The sequence below is a fragment of the Rhinoderma darwinii genome, chromosome 1, assembly GCF_050947455.1.
Source record: "Rhinoderma darwinii isolate aRhiDar2 chromosome 1, aRhiDar2.hap1, whole genome shotgun sequence".
Lineage (NCBI taxonomy): Eukaryota > Metazoa > Chordata > Amphibia > Anura > Rhinodermatidae > Rhinoderma > Rhinoderma darwinii.
Window position 1 is genome coordinate 121,943,585 of NC_134687.1, and position 26,635 is coordinate 121,970,219.

Consider the following 26,635-nt stretch of genomic DNA (forward strand, 5'->3'; position numbering starts at 1 on the left):
GAAATTCCACCCAATATGCATACATGTCCATGTACTCGATGCACAGTCCCCCGCTTTATACATGCTTTTTCATTTAGAGATAAGTAACATCACCTAGTGGCTAGAAGTGATTTATTTCTACTTTTTAAAATGCTTACTGGTTAACTATACACCAGCATTTCCTGTTATGGGGAATAGGAATACAAATTTGAAAAGTTACCTCTACTTTTCTATAGCTTAAACAATTGTGCAAAATAATTAGGGCCACATAGTCAATTTATCTAATGAGAAGGCCTGTACAGCTAATGGATGCCAAATTGAATTGCATGAATTGCAATGTGGAAATACGAATTCCAGGTCAATATCTACAACGGCCTAAAGCACTGAGGTATTAATACCAGTGGCGGATTAAGTAGACCATAGGCCCTGGGCTGTTACCCAACCTTGGGCCCCCCTTCTCCACCGCTGCACCGTAACTATTGCTAACACTACCTTTTTGCACAAGCATTAGCAAATGGGTGTTACGATTCCCCTTTCACAGGGCTGTGTCCCTACATACTGACAGTATCACACTGTGCAGGGACACATCCTCCTGACAAGGGGAATGGTAACACCAATTTTTATATCAGTCCTGGACTTCAGAAAGACTTTATGTGGAATACAAGGATTTCCTATAATAAACATGTCAGGAAAGGGGACAGATTCTCTACAAATCCAGTGACTCACAGGTGACGACGTCTTAGATGCGAGTAGTTTTTTTTCTCTTTTCTTCTCCATCCGATCCAGCGCTCATGACGACTTCTCCCGGCCATGACCGATTTCTGCAGCCCTTAAATATATCACCATGCACAGCGTCTCTGACTATAATTGTGTCAGACACTGTAAAGTAAAGCACCACATACACAGTGCCCCCTGTAGATAGCGCCAACCCCCCGTGTAGATAGCGCCGCACACACCCCCCTGTAGATAGCGCCAAACACACAAAACACACGTGTAGATAGCGCCTCACATACATCCCCCCTGTAGATAGCACCACGCACACACCTGTAGATAGCGCCACACACACACACACTCACACACACACACACCTGCAGATAGCACAACACACACACCCCCCTGTAGATTTTGCCACACACACGCACACAAACACACACACACACACCTGTAGATAGCGCCAAACACACCCAACCCCCTATAGATAGCATCACACAGCCCCCTATAGATAGAGCCACACAGCGCTCCCTTCCTTATATATAGTGCCACACAGCGCTCCCCCCCTCTTGTATATAGTGCTACACAGCGTCGCTACACTGCAGCCCTGGGATGACATTTTATCCCATATGACTGCTGCAGTCTGAGAGTGGCTGCAGCGGTCACATGGGGTGAAACATCATCCCAGGAGCCTGGCCTGGACGAAGAAACAGAATTCTGGGCAAGTATAAGATTTAAATTTTTTCGAAATTGCGGTTTTACATAACATCTGCTATCTGTTGCAGGTTTTACCTCCCCATTGAATTAAATGGGGAAAACCCGTAACAAATAAGCAGTGTTTACGCAAATACAATTGACATGCTGCGGAATAAAAAAAACGCTCCGCAGGTCAATTTCTGAGCTTTTTTTTTCCGCTTATCATTTACGTAGCGTGTGATGAGAATTGTTCACATCTAATGTACTCTGCTGCTACTGTATTAGGGCTTGTCCACACTTAACGGAATTGCTGCAAATTTTCTGCCCGGAAAATACGCAGAATACAGTAGCAGCAAAGTGAGTGAGATTTAACAAATCTCATCCAGACACTGCGTAAAATTTCCGACCAGAAATTTTGTCCCGCGGTGCGTATTTTTCGTGCCTCATCATGTCAATTCCTGCTGCGGATAGTGGACTGAATTGCTGCGTTTTTCAGAGGAGACGTCACCATCCAGCAACATTGTGAAAACTATATACATATATACATACACACATACATAAACCGCATACACTATATACAGTGAAGGAAATAAGTATTTGATCCCTTGCTGATTTTGTAAGTTTGCCCACTGTCAAAGACATGAACAGTCTAGAATTTTTAGACTAGGTTAATTTTACCAGTGAGAGATAGATTATATTAAAAAAAAAACTGAAAATCACATTGTCAAAATTATATATATTTATTTGCATTGTGCACAGAGAAATAAGTATTTGATCCCCTACCAACCATTAAGGGCAAAGCCACACGTGGCGGAATTGCTCTTGAATTCCGCTGCGGACACTCCGCAGCGTTAATCCGCAGCGAAGCCGTTTCTCCATTGACTTCCACTTCTATTTAGTAGGGTTCGTTTAGACAAGGCTGAAAATTCCGCTGCGGAGCATAGGCTGCGGTGCGGAATTTGGTGTCCGCAGCATGCAATGGATGTTGCGGAGTTGTGGCGGACTGGTTGCGGACTCATGGCGGAATTTCTCCATTGACTTTAATGGAGATTCTAATTTCCGGAATGAAGTCCGCAGCTGTCATGCACATGTTATGTGTGCTGCGGATGCGTCTTGCTTTTTTGACATGACATTTCTTCATTCTGGCTGGACCTATGTATTTCTAGGTCTACAGCCAGACTGAGGAAGTCAATGGGGCTCCCGTAATTACGGGAGCGTTGCTAGGAGACGTCAGTAAATCGTCACTGTCCAGGGTGCTGAAAGAGTTAAGCGATCGGCAGTAACTGTTTCTGCACCCTGGACAGTGACTACCGATCCCAATATACAGCAACCTGTAAAAAAAATAGAAGTTCATACTTACCGAGAACTCCCTGCTTCTGTCTCCAGTCCGGCTTCCCAGGATGACGTTTCAGTCTAAGTGACGGCTGCAGCCAATCACAGGCTGCAGCGGTCACATGGACTGCCGCGTCATCCAGGGAGGTTGGGCTGGATGCCGAAAGAGGGACGCGTAACCAAGACAACGGCCGTTAAGTATGAAATTCGTTTACTTTCACTAGGGAAAGTGCTGGCCCTTCTCTCTATCCTGCACTGATAGAGAGAAGGGAAGCACTTTTACCGCAGTCCGCAGCAGCTAGTCCGCATCAATTTACTGCACATTTTGGGCAGATCCGCAGCAGAATCTGCAACGCAGATTCTGTGCGGCATTGATGCGGACAGTTGCGGAGGAAATCAGCCACGTGTGGGCATGCCCTTAGAGTTCAGCCATGCACACATACACTGCACATACATACACACACTATATATACACATACATACATACATACATACATACACACACTATATGTACATACACACACTATATATATATATATATATACATACACACATACGATATATATATATATATATATATATATATATACACAGTATATATACATACACACACTACATATACATACATACATATACTATATATACCTACATACAAACATACACTATATATACATGCATACACTATATATACATACATACACAAATAATATGTATACATACATATATACACACACACTATATATACATACATACACACACACACTATATATATATGTATATATATATATATATATATATATATATATATATATATATACATACATACACTATATATACATACAAACCCGTAAGTGCAGAGATTGTGAATAGACATCCCGTGGAATATCTATTCACTGTCTAAACACTTCAGTATTGTTAATGTGTTAGTATAAGACCGCACATAGTGATCTAAAAGGATCCCTATGCGCTGACTAAATGAATGAAGAGGAGTGCATGACGCTGAATGGTCAGCGTCATACACTCCTCTCTACAACGCCCACTTGGTGTAAAGTAAAAACACGCCCACTTGGGCATTAAGCAACTCATTAGCATAAATCTAAAATCGCTAATAAAGTGGTGAAAACAGATAGTTTTTTTAAATAAAAAGCATTACTGTCACCTACATTATAGCGTCGATCTCCTTATGTAGGAGATAGGGCACTTATAATGTGGTGACAGAGCCTCTTTAAATGGGACAATGAGCAAAAAAAAACATTGATGAAGTAACTTTAAATCAAGTTAAAAGTAAAAAAAAATGAAATTGTCCTTTTCATATTTTCTTGAAATAGTGAATGTCTAAGTCAAGTTATAATTGGTTGAAGGAATCATCAGATATGGATATACAGTGGAAAAATAATGGTTACATAATACAGATATAAATCAATAATATGAAAATGTATAATTCAATGAAACATAACATGCATATCATGAGCATTCAGATACAAGATCACACGTCAAGTAGACAAAGTACCTTTTAAAATTGTTTAATAATCATGTATAAGTTTATGATTAACTACAGAATAGTCAGCAGATCTGGACTCCTCCCCCCCCTCTATCCCTGTATTTTCCTCTCAACAATAGGATTATGCTCATATTTCTCAATGTACCATCCTAAACACTTTCTTAACCCCTTCCCTCTTTAGCCACTTTTGACCTTCCTGACAGAGCCTCATTTTTCAAATCTGACATGTTTCACTTTATGTGGTAATAACTCTGGAATGCTTTCACCTATCCAAGCGATTCTGAGATTGTTTTCTCGTGACACATTGGACTTTAAGATAGTGGTAAAATTTGGTCGATACATTCAGTATTTAATTGTGAAAAACACCAAAATATAGTGAAAAATTGCAAAAATTAGCATTTTTCTCAATTTAAATGTATCTGCTTGTAAGACAGGCAGTTATACCACACAAAATTGTTGCTAATTAACATCCCCCATATGTCTACTTTAGATTGGCATCGTTTTTTGAACATCCTTTTATTTTTCTATGACCTCACAAGGCTTAGAACTTTAGCAGCGATTTCTCATATTTTCAAGAAAATTTAAAAAGGCTATTTTTACAGGGGCCAGTTCAGTTGTGAAGTGGTTTTGAGGGCCTTATATATTAGAAACACCCAAAAAGTCACCCCATTTTAAAAACTTCACCCCTCAAAGTATTCAAAACAGCATTTAGAAAATGTCTTAACCCTTTACACATTTCACAGGAATTAAAGCAAAGTAGAGGTGAAATTTACAAATTTCATATTTTTTTGCAGAAATACTTTTTTAATACAATTTTTTTTATAACACAGAAGGTTTTACCAGAGAAATGCATCTCAATATTTGTTGCCCAGTTACTGCCGTTTTAGGAAATATCCCACATGTGGCCGTAGCGTGCTACTGGACTGAAGCATCGGCCTCAGAAGCAAAGGAGCACCTGGAGGATTTTGGGGCCTTATTTTTGTTAGAATATATTTTAGGCACCATGTCAGGTTTGAAGGGCTCTTGCGGTGCCAAAACAGTGAAAATCCCCCAAAAGTGACCCCATCTTGGAAACTAGACACCTCAAGGAAATTATCTAGGGGTACAGTGAGCATTTTTACCACACAGGTTTTTTACAGAAATTATTGGAAGTAGGCCATGAAAATTAAAATCAACATTTCTTCAAAGAAAATGTAGGTTTAGCGATTTTTTTTTCTCATTTCCACAAGGACTAAAGGAGAAAAAGCACCGCAAAATTTGTAAAGCAATTTCTCCCGAGTAAAACACTACCCCACATGTGGTAATAAACGGCTGTTTGGACACACGGCAGGGCTTAGAAGGGAAAGAGCGCCGTTTGGCTTTTGGAGCTCAAATTTAGCAGGAATGGTTTGAGAGGCCATGTCACATTTACAAAGCCCCTGAGGGGACAAAACAGTGGAAACCCCCCACAATTGACCCCATTTCGGAAACTACACCCATTGAGGAAATTATCTAGGGGTATAGTGAGCGTTTTGACCCCACAGGTTTTTTGCATAAATTATTGGAAGTAGGCTGTGAAAATGATAATCTAAATTTTTTCAAAGAAAATGTAGGTTTAGCTAATTTATTCTCATTTCCACAAGGACTGAAGGAGAAAAAGCACCATAAAATTTGTAAAGCAATTTCTCCCGAGTAAAACAATACCCCACATGTGGTAATAAACGGCTGTTTGGACACACGGCAGGGCTTAGAAGGGAAAGAGCGCCATTTGGCTTTTGGAGTCCACATTTAGCAGGAATGGTTTGCGGAGGCCATGTCACATTTACGAAGCCCCTGAGGGGACAAAACAGTGGAAACCCCCCACAAGTGACCCCATTTTGGAGACTACACCCATTGAGGAAATTATCTAGGGGTATAGTGAGCGATTTGATCCCACAGGTTTTTTGCATAAATTATTGGAAGTAGGCTGTGAAAATGATAATCTAAATTTTTTCAAAAAAAGTCTAGGTTTAGCTAATTTTTTCTCATTTCCAGAAGGACTGAAGGAGAAAAAGCACCACAAAATTTGTAAAGCAATTTCTCCCGAGTAAAACAATACCCCACATGTGGTAATAAACGGCTGTTTGGACACACGGCAGGGCTTAGAAGGGAAAGAGCGCTATTTGGCTTTTGGAGATCACATTGAGCAGGAATGGTTTGCGGCGGCCATGTCACATTTGCAAAGCCCCTGAGGGGACAAAACAATGAAAACGCCCAAAAAGGGACTCCATTTAGGAAACTACACCTCTTGAGGAATTCATCTAGGGGTGTAGTAAGCATTTTGACCCCACAGATGTTTCATAGAATTTATTAGAATTAGGCAGTGAAAATAAAAACAGTCCTTTTTCTTCAATAAGACGTAGCTTTAGCGCAAATTTTTTCATTTTCTCAACAAATAAAGGAAAAAAAGAACCCAAAATTTGTAAAGCAATTTCTCCCGAGTACGGCAATACCCCATATGTGGTCATAAACTGTTGTTTGGGCAAACGGCAGGGCTCAGAAGGAAAGGACCGCCATTTGGAGTGCAGATGTTGCTGGATTGGTTTCTGGGCGCCTGTGGGCCTAAAACAGTGGAAACCCCCCAGAAGTGACCCCATTTTGGAAACAACACCCCTCAATGCATTTACCAAGGGGTGTAGTAAGCATTTTAACCCGGCAGGTGTTTTGTAGAAATTAGTGTTCACTCGATGTTGCAGAGTGAAAATGGGATTTTCTTCCATAGATATGCCAATATGTGGTGCCCGGCTTGTGCCACCATAACAAGACAGCCCTCTAATTATTATGCGGTGTTTCCCGGTTTTAGAAACACCCTATATGTGGCCCTAATCTTTTGCCTGGACATATGACAGGGCTCAGGAGTGAAGAGTACCATGCGGAGTGGAGGCCTAATTTGGCGATTTACAAAGTGTTGGTTCACAACTGCAGAGGCTCAGATGTGAAATAATAAAAAGAAACCCCTGAGAAGTGACCCCATTATGGAAACTGCACCCCTCAAGGCATTTATTAAGAGGTGTAGTGAGCATTTTCACCCCACAGGTCTTTTCCATAAATGAATGCACTGCGGATGGTGCAAATTAAAAATTTATATTTTTCCCTAGATATGCCATTCAGTGGCAAATATGTCATGCCCAGCTTATGACGCTGGAGACACACACCCCAAAAATTGTTAAAAGGGTTCTCCCGGGTATGACGATGCCATATATGTTGAAGGAAACTGCTGTTTGGGCACGCTGTAGGGTTCAGAGCCGAGGGAGCACCATTTGGCTTTTGGAGAGCGGATTTTGCTTGGTACTATATTTGTTTGAGTATTGCTGGTGTTTTATAATGTGGGGGTACATGTAAGCGGGGCGGAGTATATAAGGGGCATAGTCAGGTGGTATGAAAAAAAAATAATAATCCATAGATGTGTGTTACGCTGTGAAGCAATCCTTTCTGCACAGGCCGGTGTCGCACTGATAAATGGTGTCATTTCTTATCCCCCTTTTGGTCCACACTCTGCACCTTTGTAGTTTGAGGAATTTTGCTGGAAAGTGTTGTCCTGGTATAATACGGGCACCGTCGCTTCCAGCGGATATGTTTGGGCCCTCCCTTTCCTGGTTCCCTAATTTTAGGTCCTTGATAAATCGCCTCTTCAAACTGAAGAAATGTTCCCCTCGGGCACAACTGCATATTTTTTTATTTCCTGAATTATTGGAGCCATAACTAATTTTATTTTTCATAGACGTAGCGGTATGAGGGCTGGTTTGTTGCGGGATGAGCTGTAGTTATTATTGGTACCATTTTGGGGTACATGCGACTTTTTGATCACCTTTTATCCTATTTTTTGGGATGCCAGGTAAACAAAAAAATGCAATTCTGGCACAGCTTTTTTCGTTTTTTTTATACAGCGTTCACCATGCGTTATAAATTACATGTTAACTTTATTCTGTGGGTCAGTACGATTCCGGCGATACCTAATTTATAGCACTTTTTTATGTTTTACAACTTTTTTCACAATAAAATTACTTTTGTAAAAAGAATGTATTTTTTTTCTGTCGCCAAGTTGTGAGAACCATAAAGTTTTAATTTTTTTGTCGACGGAGGTGTATGAGGGCTTGTTTTTTGCGGGACGAGCTATAGTTTTTATAGGTACCATTTTTGGATACGTGCGACTTTTTGATCACTTTTTATTCTAATATTTGTAGCTCAAAGTGACTAAAAAACAGAAACTCTGGTAACGTTTTTTACGGTTTTTGTTACGCTGTTCACCGCGTGCAATAAATAATATAATATTTTGATACCTCGGGTCGTTACGGTCGTGGCGATACCAAATACATATGGTTTATTATTATTTTTCAATAATAAAGGACTTGATAAGAGTAAAAGGGGGATTGTGTTTTATTTGATTACTTGAAACTTTTATTGTTTTCAAACTTTTATTTTTTGCACTTTTTTTTACACTTTTTTATACTTTTTTTTACACTTTTCTTCAAGTCCCACTAGGGGACTTGAAGGTCCAATGGTCAGATTTTTTTTTTCTAATACATTGCACTACCTATGTAGTGAAATGTATTAGATCTGTCAGTCATTCACTGACAGCAAGCCGATTAGGCTTCGCCTCCCGGCGGGGCCTAAATCGGCTTCCGTAATGGCAGAGCAGGAGACCATTGTGTCTCCTGTTGCCATAACAGCAGTCGCCAGTCCCGATTGCCTGTCAGGGCTGGCGATCTGCTAGTAACCGCTACGATGCAGCAATCGCTTTCGATTGCTGCATCGAAGGGGTTAATGGCAGGGATTGGAGCTAGCTCCGGTTCCTGCCGTTACAGGTGGATGTCAGCTGTACAGTACAGCTGACTTCCACCGCTGATGACGCCGGATCAGCTCCTGACCCGGCGCCATCTTGCCGGCAGCTACGGAAGCCGATCAGGCTCCGCCGCCGGGCGGATCTTGACCGGCTTCGGTGCTAGGCAGACCGGGAGGCCAGTATTAGGCCTCCGGTTGCCATTGCAGCCACCGGAACCCCGGCAATTTCATTGCTGGGGCTCCGATGAGCTGCAAACACCTTAAGTGCAGCGATCGCGTTTGAGCGCTGCACTTAAGGGGTTAATGGCGGGGATCGAAGCTAATTTCGGTCCCCGCCGTTACAGTCGGATGTCAGCTGTAAGATAAAGCTGAGATCCGACGATGATGGCACCGACTCAGCTTCTGAGCCGGTGCCAAACATTTGACGTACATGTACGCCATTTTGCGGGAAGTCAATGCTTTCCATGACGTACATGTACGGCAAATGTCGGGAAGGGGTTAAAGGGCTTCACTGCTTTGGTCAATCCCTACTTGTTATAAGGGTCCTCTGATAATACATTTATAAAGTGTCCCCCTGCTGGGAACTCTAGCGATCAACTGTAATCTGTGGAAAAACCTGGCAGTGAGTGTTCAATTTCCCTGCGGCGCCACCACAGAGGGAAATTAAGAATTACACAGTGCCCGTTAATTTTAATGGGCTGTTTGTGTGATGTAGGACAGGGCAGTTCCACCAGACTGAAAGACACTCTTTGTAACCTCTCTCCACTCTGTCCAAAATATGGGAAACCTGAAGATCAGACCCCGCTGTTAACTCAGAATTCCCTAATAGGGTATATGAAAATGGGTTTTCTAAACAGAAAAATAATAACTGAAACAATAGTTTTCGAGTGATCGTAATGCTAATTGGCCAGTGTGAATGAGGCAGATCAACCATAAAACATGAAAGTTATATATTCTTGATTCTGCCAAAAACTTATCATTATTGATAAAACAATGATGAATGCCAAACCTAGCTACATTTACATTTACAATAGATATTGCTCCTAGGTGAATGGCTTTCATATTACCCGTCCAGGGTTGCCAACCTAATTTTATCTTTTTTTTTGGGCAACTTGTCAACAAATGATGGACAGCCAACATCTGTTAAAGACAAATTGGAAATCCAAAATAAAGTCTATAGTTCAGATTGAACACATCAGCACCATCTACTGAGAATTGTATTGGTAATTGATGGTAATATTCGAAAATCATTGCGTGTAAAGGCAATCTCTCAATGGTCATGCAATTAAAATTGGTGTTGCTATGCAAAATTGTCCAGTAATATGCACCATTTTTACTTTTCTCCATGGTAATTTTACCATTTGACTTCGGATTTAATTTCATTGTAATATAGAAAAATCGTCACATGTAAAGACGGGTCTACACGTAACAATCAAAAGCTATAGTTGTACAATTGGTCGAATCAACAATTTGTACACATTATCTCAGTGTGTAGAGCAACCCATAGACACATCTTAAATGTTCTGTAAATTAGCTACAGAAAACTCACTTGTTTTTTAAGGGAATAATGATCTTAATTTAGATCTCAACATCTAATCTGCTAATTTGTGAAACGAACAATTTAGAATTTAAAAACAGTGGGAATTAAAATCAAGCTGGACACTTTGTATGGTACAAGCCATGGTTACCTTTGGTATTTTTCCATGTCTGATCAACCACTGAGACACTATTCACATCACACATAGAGAAACACTGAAAAGCAACAACGTATTGGAGTATATAGAAGGTCTTTCTCCAGGCTTACATTTTAGTGTACACTGTGTATTGTTGAATATGCTCTAAATATACAATTTATATAATAAATTAAATTGTATTGAATGTTGTGGTTTTGTGGGTTATACTGTATAAGTGTGGCGTGTTAAATGCTTCATGAAGGGTTATCACTTTTTTTTTAAGGAATTTACTTGTAAAGATTCAGTATCTGTAAAGTAAAGTACATTGAAAAATCAAACTCAACCGTTATTTTATAGCTTTGTAATGGCGTTTAGACAACAAAATGTCTTTAAGTTCTTCTAATTCTTAGTTCTTCTTTACCAAGATTTTTCTGTACCGCGTTTCCAGAGTTTTTAAGCGATATGACTCCTAGCTGCAGGAAAACACTTGGCTGTAGTCAAAGCTGTCCAGATACAATGCTCTATATGGAGAAATAACCTCTGGCTTCTATATTGTGGGGCCGACACTGAATACAGGGCCACTAGGTATTGGTAATGTACAATAAAGTGTCTGCCAGGGAATTAAAACTGTATATGTATATCACTAGCTTTGTAGATAAAACCAGTCAACAAGAATTTACAGCAAGCTACATAATAAAGAGGGCTAGTCCACCAGGGAATGAGCTCTGTACAGTACACTGGATAATAGATAATCTACTACATGGACTGTTTCTTTTATTAGGTCTCAAAATAAAAATTCAGTGAACTACCTAAATAAACTCTCCAGCATCTCCTACAAAGTCACTGTAGAACAGCTAGGGGTTGAAGGAATAAGCCAATTGCCTAGGTGAACCTACACTTCTCCTTTAACACAATTATTTTTCAGACTGTGAAGATTACGACTTTCAAGGGCATCTATGAGGCTGAAGGGCGGCTCTGTAAGTGCTTAGTGAAGGGACTAGTAACACCCCCCCCCCACCCCCCGCTTTATCCATATCCTAGGTAGAACATTCTAAGATCAGAGAGATGCTACATTTTCAATTTTGGGTATAAATGCCTTTTGGCTGAGCTTTAAATTATCTGTTTCATTAGAGCAGTTTTACATTTTCAAGGTGTCTCCAAATTTTCATCTAAATTGCTTGTCCGTGTCTAGAATGTTCATAGTTGGCTTTTGATGAAAGCACTTTAGTGCTTTCCACTGACAAGGATAGCCTCAGAATCTGACACAAATGTATACTTGATAAAATATGAAATCCAAATATAATGCAAATGTATTCTACGGATCATAACAACATTAAACCTGCTTGTTTTTCTCTGGATAGTAATTATTTAGACAGGGAGATTTTCTTTTATTCAGCCGGTGAGAGCATTTTCAGGTAACTGATGGGGTGTCTATACCCATAGATTAATCTGGTATAATCAATATACATTAACTCTCCTTCAGAGAATGTTAACTAATATCTAATACAAATGACTGGATGAAGCAGTGCACATACATCTGTTGCCCAGAAAGTAAAGAAGGAGGATTCTTATAGACGACCTAGAACATTCACTATGGTCATAAAAGGGCAGATGATGTAATTGTAGTGACAGGGAGTTAAAGGAGTTATATAACAGTTATATAACATATTGGCTGCACATTGGATCACACCATTCATATATAAACTAGTTAAAATGTGGCATAATCTGAATGTGTCCATTGTGCTCTGATTCTCAATGAGTCAATGCGTAAGACTGTACACAAGCCAATATAGTAATTGACAGAAATGATACACCTTCATTATCTATGAAGATAATTTTCCTGCCTATTCATTTGCTATTACAGTTTCAATGGTTTGTTTAAAAGTTGGACTGGAGCCCTGATTAGACACGCACTGAGAGTAGTGAAAAATATCGTAAGTAGCATAAAATAGATTTTGAAATTATAATGTTTATTGGTAGGAAATAATAATCTGGATTCCAAATTAAAATTAGTGCAGGACATAGTTATCACTTCTGATCAAACAGATTAATTGAATACCACTCATGCCCTTAGAGTGAGCTATAAATACGTATCATTCAGTTGCACCATTTTCTGACTATTTTTTAGCAACAACTACTGTAGTTATGATCAGTGATACTTTAATGCATCTAAAATTTACATACAGGCCCGTATACAAGCCCAGATTCACCTATTGGATGCCTGCTGTAGGGAAATTTATGTATGACAAAACTGAACACTGTCTATTCTGTAAAAAACATGATGTGTAGGTACTGTATATGTTAATTAGGCACCTAACAGTATTATGGACTCATAGAGTAAAAAGGGTAAGGCTGTAGAGCAGGGGTCTCAAGCACGCGGCCCGCGGGCCGCATGCGGCCCCTGGGGCTGTCATCTGCGGCCCGCGGGACACAGAGCCGCTAGTATCGGCTCTGCTCCGAGGCTCTGGAATTCCCTGACATCGCTGTCCACATATGAACAGCGATGTCTGGGGCTTCCCCAGAGCCGGAGTCTCGAGCAGAGCGCTGGTGTCGGCTCTGCTCCGGGACTCTGTGGAATTCCCTGACATCGCTGCCCATATATGGACAATGTGTCAGGGTCTTGCCCAGAGCGGAGCAGAGCGCTGGTGTCGGCTCTGCTCCTGGACTCTGTGGAATTCCCTGACATCGCTGTCCACATATGAACAGCGATGTCTGGGGCTTCCCCAGAGCCGAAGTCCCGAGCAGAGTGCTGGTGTCGGCTCTGCTCCGGGACTCTGTGGAATTCCCTGACATCGCTGCCCATATATGGACAGTGTGTCAGGGTCTTGCCCAGAGCGGAGCTGAGCGCTGGTGTCGGCTCTGCTCCTGGACTCTGTGGAATTCCCTGACATCGCTGTCCACATATGAACAGCGATGTCTGGGGCTTCCCCAGAGCCGGTGTCCCGAGCAGAGCGCTGGTGTCGGCTCTGCTCCGGGACTCTGTGGAATTCCCTGACATCGCTGTCCACATATGAACAGCGATGTCTGGGGCTTCCCCAGAGCTGGAGTCCCGGGCAGAGTGCTAGTACAGGCTCTGCTCCGGGACTCTGTGGAATTCCCTGACATCGCTGCCCATATGTGGACAGTGTGTCAGGGTCTTCCCCATAGCGGAGTCCCGGGCAGAGCGCTAGTATAGGCTCTGCTCCAGGACGCTGCGGAATTCCCTGACATATCTGCCCATATATGGACAGTGTGTTAGGGTCTTCCCCAGAGCGGAGTCCCGGGCAGAGCGCTATTATCGCCTCTGCTCCGGGACTCTGGGGAAGCCTCTGACATCGCTGTCCATACATCGACAATGATGTCAGGGGCTTCCCCAGAGCAGGAGTCCCAGCGATGTCAGGAGCACAGCTGGAGTCCCAGGAAGAACCTACTAGCGCTCTGCCTGGGACTCCAGCTCTGGGCAAGCCCCTGACATCACTGGGACAGCCTCTACAGAGGGCACTGGGGCAGCCTCTACAGAGGGCACTGGGGCAGCCTCTACAGAGGGCACTGGGGCAGCCTCTACAGAGGGCACTTTGGCAGCCTCTACAGAGGGCACTTTGGCAGCCTCTACAGAGGGCACTGTGGCAGCCTCTACAGAGGGCACTGTGGCAGCCTCTACAGAGGGCACTGTCGCAGCCTCTACATAGGGCACTGTGGCGTTATCTACAAGTGGGTGTGTGACAGTATCTGAAGAGGACACTGGCATTATCTAGGGGTGTGTTGCATTATCTACAGAGGGCACTGTGGCCTTATCTACAGAGGGCACTGTGGCCTTATCTACAGAGGGTACTGTGGCCTTATCTACAGAGGGCACTGTGGCCTTATCTAAAGAGGGCACTGTGGCCTTATCTAAAGAGGGCACTGTGGCCTTATCTAAAGAGGGCACTGTGGCCTTATCTAGGGGTGTGTTGCATTATCCACAGAGGGCACTGCGGCAGCATCCACAGAGGGCACTGCGGCGCTATCTAAAAAGGGGCTGCCCAATCTTGACATGTGTGCTAACTGAGCCGCAGGGCTGCATTTGGCGACACTTAAACTGGAAAGCTGGATTGTTGAAATAAGCACGTGGAAAAATATCTAAAATTTTAAACCTAGCGCTATTATTATAGTAATGTAGTATTATTATTCTAGTAATATAGTGTTATAGTAGTTTAAATAACTAATTGATTAACAATAATTTTGTATTGTATCAAATTTGAAAGTAATGCGGCCCGTCAACTTCCCATTTTTTCTATATGCGGCCCACTTACCCGGCCGAGTTTGAGACCCCTGCTGTAGAGGGTGCCAGATAATGTGAGATGCGCACCACAATTGTCTGCTGTATTTTGTAAGAGCAGACAAAGATTTTAAAGACATGCATGAGTTAAGGTGTGGGTTACTTTATGGGCAAAGTCTTAAGGCCAGTGATCCTTTGAACCATCGCTCGTACGAACATTCGTTCCCGATCATTGTAAACAGGGCAGCAATCAGCTGATAAATGAGCAAACGCTCATTTATTGGCTGATCGCATCTTTTATGCGAGCCCAAAAATGTTCACTAGTCGGCAGCACATCTCCCTCTGTAAACAGGTAGATGTTTTGCCGACATTATGCAAATGCATCGGAGTAACAATTATTCCTCCCCATACATTACTGACAGGGGTGTAGCTACAGGCTCATGGGCCTAATTGCAGATGTCCTTCTTGGGACCCCCAACTTTTTTTCCAGCAGAAATGTGTGATACTGTCTGCTGGGCCTTGTGTCTAACCACATGGTAGGTTTAGATAGAGATGCCCAGCGGACCTTATTCTTATACTTACCCTCCGCGCTCCTGAGTGGGTTATCTTCGGCTTCGGGCACAGTGCAGGTCCTGACACCATTCAGCGTCACAACATCATGTGCGGCGCACATAACTTTGTGATGCTAAAAGGTGTCAAGACCCGTGCCGTGCCCGGACCCAACTCAGGAGTGAGGTCGGTAAGTATACTGTCAGGGGCAAATGCAGGATTTTTAAAGGGGGGTTTCAAAACGCATACTTTTCAAACCAAGTGATTTTTGTCACGCTCCCTCTATCCTCTGTATTAGTCTGCACGTATCCACCAGCCGAGCCCTTTATATTATAGGTTCTAATAAAAAAAGGGCTGGGCGATATGTGCTGACCACTACTGGTAGCGTAAAAACCAGCGTAGATAGCGTCCCTGTAGATGGTGCCCCACACTGCCCCTGTAGATAGTGCCACACAGAGCCTTTGTAGATAGTGCCACAGTGCCCCCAATAAATAGTGCCATTTACTGCTCTCTGTAGACAGTGCCGCAAACCTCCTATAGAAAGGGCGAGACACCCCCTGTAGATAGTGCTGGACACACCACCTTGTATATAGTGCCACACACACCACTGTAGATAGTGCCACACACCCACCTTGTAGATAGTGACACACAGCCCCCTGTAGATAGTGCAACACAAATACCCACTTGTATATAGTGCCAAAAACAGCCCCCTTTGCAGATAGTGCCACCCTCCCCCTGTTGATAGGGCCACCCCACCCCCTTCATATTTATAGTGCCACACTCCCCCCTTTGTAGAAAGTGCCACACTTCCCCCCTTTGTAGATAGTGCCACACATCCCCTTTAGGTAGTGCCACACCCCCTTTGTAGATAGTGCCACACAGCCCCCCTGCAGAGAGTGCCACACACACAGCCCCCTTGTAGATAGTGCCACACACAGCCCTCTTTGTAGATAGTGGCAAAACCTCTCATACATAGTGCCACATTCTCTCCTTTGAAGATAGTGCCACCCCCTCTGTAGACTGTGCCTGGGTCCCCCCCAAACAAATATAAAAATCATACTCATCTAGCCCTGTTCCCGCAAAGAACGGAGCTCCACAGCCTCTACAATCCTGCAGCCTATGAGGCACCGAGACAGGATCCATGCGCAGGATACTGTCTCAGCGTCTTCTAGGCTACAGGCGAGAGATCACGCTCTGCTGTGTGAGAAAGTCCCACAGAAACATTACCGAAGTGTCGGGAGCGTGAATAGACATCGCATCCTGACTGGAGGCAATGTCTATTCACTCTCAATAATGATCGTTTTTCAAAATAAAAACCACTGTTGTTATCTACATTACAGCGCCGATCAGATTATATAGGAGATAGGGCACTTATAATCTGGTGACAGAGCCTCTTTAAGACTACAGAAAATCTGCGCCTGCAGGCTCCTGAGATGTAAATCTGGCACTGTTGGCATGTGTACTGAACTTGGTGACTTCTCATTCTATGAGAGTTCAATGTTGCACTTATCAGAGTACCAAAGATATCCATTGAATTTACTTTATTTATATGATACTAAGCAATGTTCTGTACTGAAAATTGAAGTTAGCGAAAAATGAAAGGCTTTTTAAGCTTTACACATTATAACTGGCTTTTGTGTCAAGGATAACGAAATTAGCTTTTTCTAAAATTTCTCTACATTTTTCATCCTCTTTTAATAGGGCGGCTTAAGTGCTCAAGCGTTTGTTCGAGTTGATATAGAAGACATAAATGACAATGCACCAGTTTTTGATAATACAAATTATGTGGCAAGCATTAGCAGCCATACTCAACCAGGAACAGAGACACTTAATGTCATGGCCACAGATAGAGATGGAGGAATGTTTGGAGAAGTATCATACGAGCTTATACTTGGAGATAAGACAGCAATGTTTACTATTGACTCATCTTCAGGTAAGTGCACACCTCTTACTCCTTGAGAACTGGCTTTATGCTATCGTATTATACAAGACTTCTAACTTTTCAAATTTTACACAACTAACAAAATGTAGGTAAGCTTAATCTAACTCCAGGCTCTAAGTTATAGTCTTATTCAAAGTGTATACAGTAAGTGAAACATTATTTTCCTTATTATTCGCAACGTTTTTAAGGCCTTGTAAATCGCATAAAATATGTATTTTGTTTCTTGGTAATTACAAAATATTCTAGCATACTATATGCTTTTTTCTGGTCTCATCTATGTATGTAACCGCCTTTTAAGCGCATATAGGATATTAGACTGTATAATTATACTAAGCAGACTACAGCCATTGATCTTCAATTAGAAATATATGTTTATGTTCTTGGGTAGCCACAATTAAAGTGAAGTGCCACATTTGCTCAAAATAGATGATGTTGATTGGGAAAGGGGGGCAGCTTCTCAGACTGTGACAGAGGATTTTGGGCTGATGATTTTCAGGAGAGGGCAGGAAGACTGTAGTTGTTGGAAAAAAACAGACCAGTTGCTTAGTAAATAGTAGTTAATATGGTAACAGGATCAATGGCACTCTGTTTCAAAGTTTATAAGTTCAAAAGTCGGTTCTCATTCCAAATATATAAGCGTTGGGAGTAAAAGACAACCGTCTCATGGTATAGGCGCTACTTATACCATGAGAGGGCCTGTATCATGAGACATTTATGGTCTTCACTGAGAGAGTTCTACGCTAAAAAACGTGTTTCAGAAAGGTCCGGTGTGTACTGAAACGTTACACATTCGATTTTTGATTGCTAAAAAAATTAATCTAAAGCATTTCCTGGAGTGCAGAGTTTTTCATGTATATTTGTGAATAGAAGGACAGAGAAAGTTCACTTTAATTTAAAAAAAAACACCAAACAAAAATCACATTAGTGCATATTAATGCTATATGTAATTGGATTTATAAAATAGTGATCAGGCTTCCCCTTGGTTTTCCTATTCTCCTTTAAGTTGCCTGTGACACAGTATTAGCAACACCACCACCAATTTTGAATTTGAAATAAATTTATATTAGAAAATGTTATGTTTCCTATTTTATAAAATACTAAAAACCAGAATAATCCTTTAAGGTAGAATTTTACAAACAGATTTTGACCCTCAATTAGACCAATATCAATCTAAATTGATGTATGTAAATGAGTCTCATCTGCTAGAAAATGTATGTGGTTTCTTGATGTGGAATTTGGATACAGTTGTTCCATTTCTTTTTGTTGTCTAAATGTATTATTTCACTGTAGAGTAGAACAACTGAACTGCACAGAGACAGAATAGTTTTATGTTTCAGAACTATGTAACTACAGTACTTTTTCTCCATTGTTTCCCTTCCAACAATCACATTTACATTAGGCAACAATATTGGGAAAATTAACCCAAAATGTAGTCTGGGATTCAGTAGAGAAGCTGAGAACTGACAATGCCCACCCGCGGACATCCTGCTAGGTATAAGAAAAAACATCCACAACATGTAACTCATAACTCATGTTGGATGATCCTAAAGAACCAATCCCGATGGCAGACACACATTCACATGTATATATACAGGAGAAAGTAGAACCTTTTCTACATTGTACTTCATTTTCTGATTGCTGAATACGAGAGTGTACCAGAACAACCAGGAGTTTACTTTTCACCATGTTGTCATTATGTGACCAGGATGATAGCTAGGGTGGCGCTAACAGGGCAATTGCCATTGGTGTTTGGGTGTTGGTTGGAAAGCTGGTAGGCAGCTTTCTACCCAACTCCAAGAGCTGTCATGACAGAATCTTTGCCTTTGGTGAAATAACGCCTAGCTACGCCTCTACATGTGACTATGATATTGATTTCTAGGATAAGCCAAGCCGATGCAGAATGGGCTTATAGACTTCATCAAAGGGTCAGATCAGCATATATAGCATAAAATAAATTCAGTTCTGTATTAGTATGACATTGCCCAGATTTTCAGTGTTTGAACCTATAAAAATATATTTTTTATGGCCCATTAGCTAGGCTCCCCGCACCACAAAGGCATTATATGCATTCAGAATATGGGATAGTATCCCAGCTAAGGCCTCATACACCCAATCGTGGTTTTGCGGCCCCAATTTATCCGCATTTTTTGACCCATTCTTTTCTATGGCCCCATACACATGACCGTGGTTTACATAGACTGGTGTGGAGGTGCGCAAAGCTGGACAGCAAAAACTCTGGGTATGTCATTTTATGGTCTAAATTTACGGATTCACCAATACAGGTGAATTGTTGTGGAACCGTGAGTCCTGATGACACACAGATGCACAACATGGTTTGTTTCTTTTCTGTCCAATGGACCGGAACGGACCCGTGATTTTCCGCACCGCAAAACCAATGCAATCGTGTGCATGAGGCCTCAGAAAAGGTTACTGCTGTACACTAGATGTATTGCTTCACAAAGTGGAGAACATGTTATGATAAATCTTTTTGTAGCTGTAACAATGGTAGAGATGTATTTGCACCCACTTAAAATCAATGCCCTGTATGGTAGCTCACACTGTGCTTGTGAAGCTAGTGGTATACATAGTTGATTTAAGCGCCTGTTTTCCTTTCTATAGTTGTAATGTTCTGAACTCAATGTGGTGCCTTCCGGCTCTTTCGGAACGTCTGCTAACAGTCAGATTGCCGCAGTTGTGTGAGTGGAATAAAATTTCTAGAGTTACGATCGTCTGCCATGATAATTTCTTAGCTACGTGCATAAACTTTGAAACACTAGCAGCAGCAATGAGATCAGCAGCATTGTTCACAGATGTGGATAAGAAAATCGACATGGCTAACAACGCATTTTTAACATGATAGGTATTATTGCAGACATATAATACATCTGAGCTATACTTTATCTTGTGTTATATGAGATGTATATTACAGAAGTTTCCACCTGTTCTGTCCAGTAAGCATCGGCAACTAATATTAATATGTCTCTGGAAAAATTGAGCTTTTTTTTTTTTCTGGAATGCTAAATGTGTTTGTTTTTTTTCAATGCCAGTTCTGTTTTTCTTTCCTACAGAGCATTTGGGGATATATTAAATAATATGCAAAACTGAGTAACTTGTACACAATTATTGTTATTGAGGATGAAAAAATTAGAAAATCCAAGATGAGCATTGTTTAAGACAAACAAAGCAACCAACGCATGTGCAAAAGCAGACTTGGAAGTGCCTTAAGCCTACATCTGTGCCACTGCACCTGGATTTCTGAAGTTTTCACAGGCTGTGGAGGAGACACAGACAGACAGAGAGTGTTACTTCCTAGCCAATTACTGAGCAGGCATATGTATGTATTTAGGTTGAATAGCTTATTCAGCATTATTTAAATATCGCTTATCTACTGTTCCAAACAAGCACATCCACCTTCTGTATCAGGGCCCTTTATTTTTTTTTGTCTCCATGCATCTAGAGAATACACACACTGTATTCAGTATATAATATATATATATATATATATATATATATATATATATATATATAACTTTACTACGGTAATACTATCATAATGACTATTGTAAACTCCCATCCTAGTGCTTGTCTTTAGGCTGTGTAAGACTTAGGAAATTCAAGGATGGAACAAGCTCTCTTGGTGCCCAAGGCAGGAGTTTCAGACTGTGCCACCACCCTGTTCAGCAGTAATACAGTCAGAAGAAAAATCATAAATTTAATTGCCATACTATGCCCCCCCCCCTTCTCAACTAATTCTTAATTATTATACATACTCCCCATTTCCCTCCACCCCCATGCCTTCTCCCCATTTCCCTCTTTACCCATCTCTACCCCTTTCTCCAGGGTAAGTCCAGAAAATAGATGTGGGACACACAGTCACAGTGTAATTCCTTTATCAATGCAAGTGCATTGATTTTATCTTCATGCACATGGTTGGCTGTTATTAATGTGAATAGATCAGCAGATTCAACGTAGAAACAGCACATTTTTAGAATTTTCAGTAAAAATTGCTGGACCAGGGGTGGACACACCATATGTGCAACCTTTGCAGCTGCATAGGGGCCCAGCAGGCAAGGGGGCTCACTGCTACTTTAAAAAAATATAATGTTGCTCCCTACTGTCTGTTAGGTCACATGTAAAGGACTATGCTCATTTCTATCCATGACTCGCAGTTACTAGAGGATTGGTACATTAATGGGGGATTATCTGGGGAGACATTAATGAGGTGGTCTATGACTAGCACCCCTCTAGCATCAAACGAGCAGTTGGAAAACAGTGGCCCATACACTGTTCTTGCACAGGGGCCCTCTGTTGGCAGCATCTGCCCCTGTGCTGAACACTACATTAAAATCATCATTCTTAATCTGGAGATTCTGCTAAACTTTCTACTTGGTAATATCAGCCTTTTATTTTTAGAAGGACTTGCAGTTGTCACAAGGCACCACTATCATGTGTAAGAGAGGTGGAGATTTTGGCAAAATATTAACTGAGATTCACTGCTCATGATCTAAAGAGCTCAAACCAGATGTCTTTTGTCTAATAAGCTTTTGAGATTTCCCATATTCTTTGATTCTCATTTTGTTTATTCCAAAACAGTTATTCCCCAGTTTGTCTCCACTAAATAAACCGTTCTTAAAAATAATAGCGTAAAAGACAACATGCTATAGTCACGTAAATACATAATGTAAATGTCCACAATAAAAGAATCAACATATGCATACATTTAGAGGGATTTATTATTGTAGTAATAGAGAGAACTAGTTACGAAAAGCAGAGGCAAGCTAGACTAGGAAAACTTAAGTGACATTAACAGAGAAAGTTTGTAAGTAAGGTTAGATCATTCATAATACAATGAACGATCAGTGGTTTAAAACAGCAATACAAAAATTGGATGGAGATTTCCATCATAACAATTATTACCCATGTGCTGACATTTTGGAATTCCAGTTCAAACAAAGTGGCAATGTACCACAAAAACGGTAACGATGATTTTTATATATGCACAATTCATTTTAACCAACGATAAATATCCAGGTCACGTATATAGAAAAAAGGAGACAGAGGGTTTGTGAAAAAAATACAAAGTGTTCACTCAATCTTGAAAAAAAAAACAAACACAGTCTATATTTAACATATTGATCAAGAACAAACAGAGAAATGCTTAAAAACATTTAAAAAGTACAAGAACAAGGGACTCTGAGGAGCTGACAATTCCCGCATCCACCCCGCATTAGGAAAACAGATACAGATGTGTCCACCCTTACGTTTGCTTGAATGTGTTTAAGGACTCCAATTTATCATGAAACAAATTCTGTACAATATCGAGACATTCTAGTAAAACACTTGACAGGCTGCTATTCACATCATAGCCACTGGGTAGCAATAGAGAACATACATCTCGTGACAGAGTATCATGAAATCATGTTTTTTTTTCAAAGCTGGTTATATCACGTCACACATCTCAGAAAATTTTGACATAAGAGAAGAGGTAAGGAAGGACACATCTGTATAGTGTATAGAGGTTTACCAAAGGTAATAAACACATAACAGTATGCAAGTGTTAATTCATATATATTACCTAACAAGAGATGAACATAGTTTCTAAGACTGCATAAAAACATCAGAAGTGCAACGATAAATAAGTAGAAGTGAGGGCAATATTACTAAAAATACATGTTTCAAAGTGCTGGGGGAAGGTACCTGCAGTCCTCACGCCTATCGCCACCTACTGCGGCTTCCTCGGGGGTCACCTGATGGACAACTGATCACAGCAGTAGAATGTACATTGTGACCAATGAGTACAAATTGCAGGGAATTACATAGAGTTAGTTGAAATCAGTTGGTGTCAGTGGAATGCATGTATACAACTGATGCTCTAGAGTAGCTTGAGCCTTGTGGCCTTTTAACTTCACCATTAACGGCCATTTTGCTTCACCTACTTTGAGGTCAAGGATATGCATAGAAGAGCTTCATAGGACATTACAATGCTGTTTTTCATCAATTCCTAAATCAGGAAGACACAAGTTTCATGTATAAGCAGTATGCAGTAAGCTGGAAAAAAAAGCAAAAAAACAATACTTAAAGCAACTGACCAAAAACTTCACCGTGTGAAGTGTTATCACAACTTAAAGAGGCTCTGTCACCAGATTCTCAAATCCCTATCTCCTATTGCATGTGATCGGCGCTGCAATGTAGATAACAGTAACGTGTTTTTTTAAAAAAAAACTTTCATTTTTGGCCAAGTTATGAGCTATTTTATATATATGCAAATGAGCTTTGAAATGGACAATTGGGCGTTTTTTTTTCGTTATGTCCAACTGGGCGTGTACTGTGTTTTTAACTGGGCGTGTTTACGTGTATGACGCTGACCAATCAGTGACCAGTCAGCATCATACACTCCTCTCCATTCATTTACACAGCAGCGATGTGCAGCCACATACACAGAGATTAACGTTAATCAAGTGTCCTGATAATGAATACACATGAAATCCAGCCTGAACGTCATGTGTATTCAGAATCCTGACACTTCTGACTCTTTTCTTTGAGATTTCCAGCAAGGGAAACAAAATCTTGTTTACCTCCATAATCTCGCGAGATTACGCGTGGCTTGCTGGAATCTCACAGAAAAGAGTCAGAAGTGTCAGGATTCTGAATACACATGATGTCCAGGCTGGATTTCATGTGTATTCATTATCAGGACACTTGATTAACGTTAATCTCTGTGTATGTGGCTGCACATCGTTGCTGTGTAAATGAATGGAGAGGAGTGTATGACGCTGACTGGTCACTGATTGGTCAGCGTCATACACGTAAACACGCCCAGTTAAAAACACAATACACGCCCAGTTGGACATAACGAAAAGAAAAAAAACGCCCAGTTGTCCATTTCAAAGCTCATTTGCATATATATAAAATAGCTCATAACTTGGCCAAAAATGAACGTTTTAAAAAAAAACGTTACTGTTATCTGCATTGCAGCGCCGATCACATGCAATAGGAGATAGGGATTTGAGAATCTGGTGACAGAGCCTCTTTAATTCCTGCCTTTAATATTACATTGAAGGGATATTCCCATCATAAAATGTTATGGTTTATGGTTAGGATATGCCATAACTTTCTCATTGGTGCGTGTACCACCTATTGGAATGAAGTGAATAGGTCTGTGTTGTAGTTCCCTGCACATTGGGTGTCCAGGAGTCTCACCTCGCCGGGAAACATTGTGAAGGAGCCGCTGTAGCCCCTTTATTCTAAAGATCAGTAGGGGTCCTGGCAGTCGGATGCCTACCGATCAGTAAGTTATAGCATATCCAAGTAAAATGCCATCACTTACTTTGGTGGGAGAGACCCCTTTACTTTGATGTTAAAGGGAGAAGTGATTTAACTTTGGTCGTATCCTTCCCAGGCTGGTGCATTGTAAACTATATATGTTGAAAATTTTGGAAACATGTGAGGTAGGACTTTCACACAAGCACTTTGCTTTTCACATTTCCTTAGGCAAACTTATTCTAAACAGTGCACTGACATGTCAGATAAAGTGATTAGGTTGAACATAAAAAAAAAAAAAAGAATTATAATTTTTTTTTGTTTTTTTATGTTCATCTCATGAGATTTAACAATCATGGCCTTTGTGTGACTAGAATAAAGGTATTTTGTATATAATGGATTTTTTTTCTTAAACACATTCACAGTTATAAATACATTTTTAATCTGACTTTACATGGTGCCATTTTTAACCATGAAATTTAATAAAATACGGACCTTTTTTTCGTTGTTTTTTTTATTACTAGTGTGATTTAAAACACACTGTTTATTTCGGATTTAATTAATAGCATATTGACTTTCAAAAGGGAAAGGAATGCTAATTATGAGTGATAAATTGTTTTGTTGCATGAGTTGCAGTACATTTGATCATATTTTTACAACTATACACAACTAGGAAAGAAGACACATTGCAATTGTACTGACTTACGTGTCTGAACATAAAAAGATGTTCTCAAATGTAGAATACAAAGACGGGGGGAGCTGAGAATGGACTGGTGTGACAAGCCAGATGTGGAACATTTTTTAATAGCTACAACTGAAGGCATAGTGTAATACTGAAAAACTCCAGCTTTCCGCATTATCCTTGTAAGCCAACGCAACCCCTATTCACCATATGCTAACACACTTTACAATTGTCAACATATTCTAAAGCAGTGAACAGTTATTGTACACATGTGTATCACTACCTTCACTAATTAGGATAACAGTCCAATTTGCATAAGTAATTTTGTGATATGTCACTAGTTACACCATCTATCCCGAAACCGGACTATCACAGGTACATGATATCTCAGGAAAACATATTGGGCTGTGTTCACATGTCGTAGTCAAAGTGCATTGGATTTGGGGTAATTTATGGTACATTTTGTAGTATGTTTTTAGTCTGAAGAATACACATACAAATCCGCATAGATGATGGTACAGTAGATAACCTATATTGCATGCCCAATAGAGCAGTTGTGACCACTGTGCCTTAACAATGACCACAAACTATGAAAACTTAAAGGCTATGTACACCTTTGAAAGGCAATATATATATATATATATATATATATATATATATACACACACACACATATAGGACAATCAGTGTGATTGGTGCAACTTTCTAAATAGTTTTTATTAAATATACTTTTTACTTTTTGAGATACAGCTGCTCTGCATTCTCTATACAGAGCAGATGTGTAGTTTGCTAAGACCTGAATCCATCAGTCCCGCGGACCTGATGGGTTCAGTGTCGGCGGGTCCTTGAAATTCCAAGTTACGGACCTGGATGTGATAGATTACAAGTGGATCCTGCATGTCAGAGACACGCAGGACCCGCTGACACTGAACCTATCAAGTCCGCGGACCTGACGGGAACAGGATTTAGCAAACGATACAGCTGCTCTGTATAGAAAAGACAGAGCAGATGTATCTCAAAAAGTAAAAATAATTTTTAGTAAAAACTATTTATAAAGTTGCACCAATCACACCAATTGTCCTTTTTATTAAAAAAAATGCCTTTCAAAGGTCTACATAGCCTTTAACTTACTTATGATCAGAAACCTTTTCTTTATGCCTGAGACATTTAACATATAGAGACTATGTCCACTGTAATAAATTTATTGTGCTCTTTACACTAGTCTATAGTCCATTCTTTAGCACATACAAAATATTTTGACAGGTAGCCAATG

At 40.6% G+C, this 26,635-nt stretch overlaps 1 protein-coding gene across 1 annotated transcript in view; it reads left to right on the top strand.

Moving 5' to 3' along the window:
- DCHS2 (dachsous cadherin-related 2) overlaps positions 1-26,635 on the top strand; it is a 310,518-nt gene that overhangs the window by 169,182 nt on the left and 114,701 nt on the right. The window contains exon 3 of the mRNA XM_075860333.1: positions 17,180-17,411. Coding sequence (XP_075716448.1) covers positions 17,180-17,411 — 232 coding nt within the window. The remainder of the gene's footprint in view (positions 1-17,179; positions 17,412-26,635) is intronic.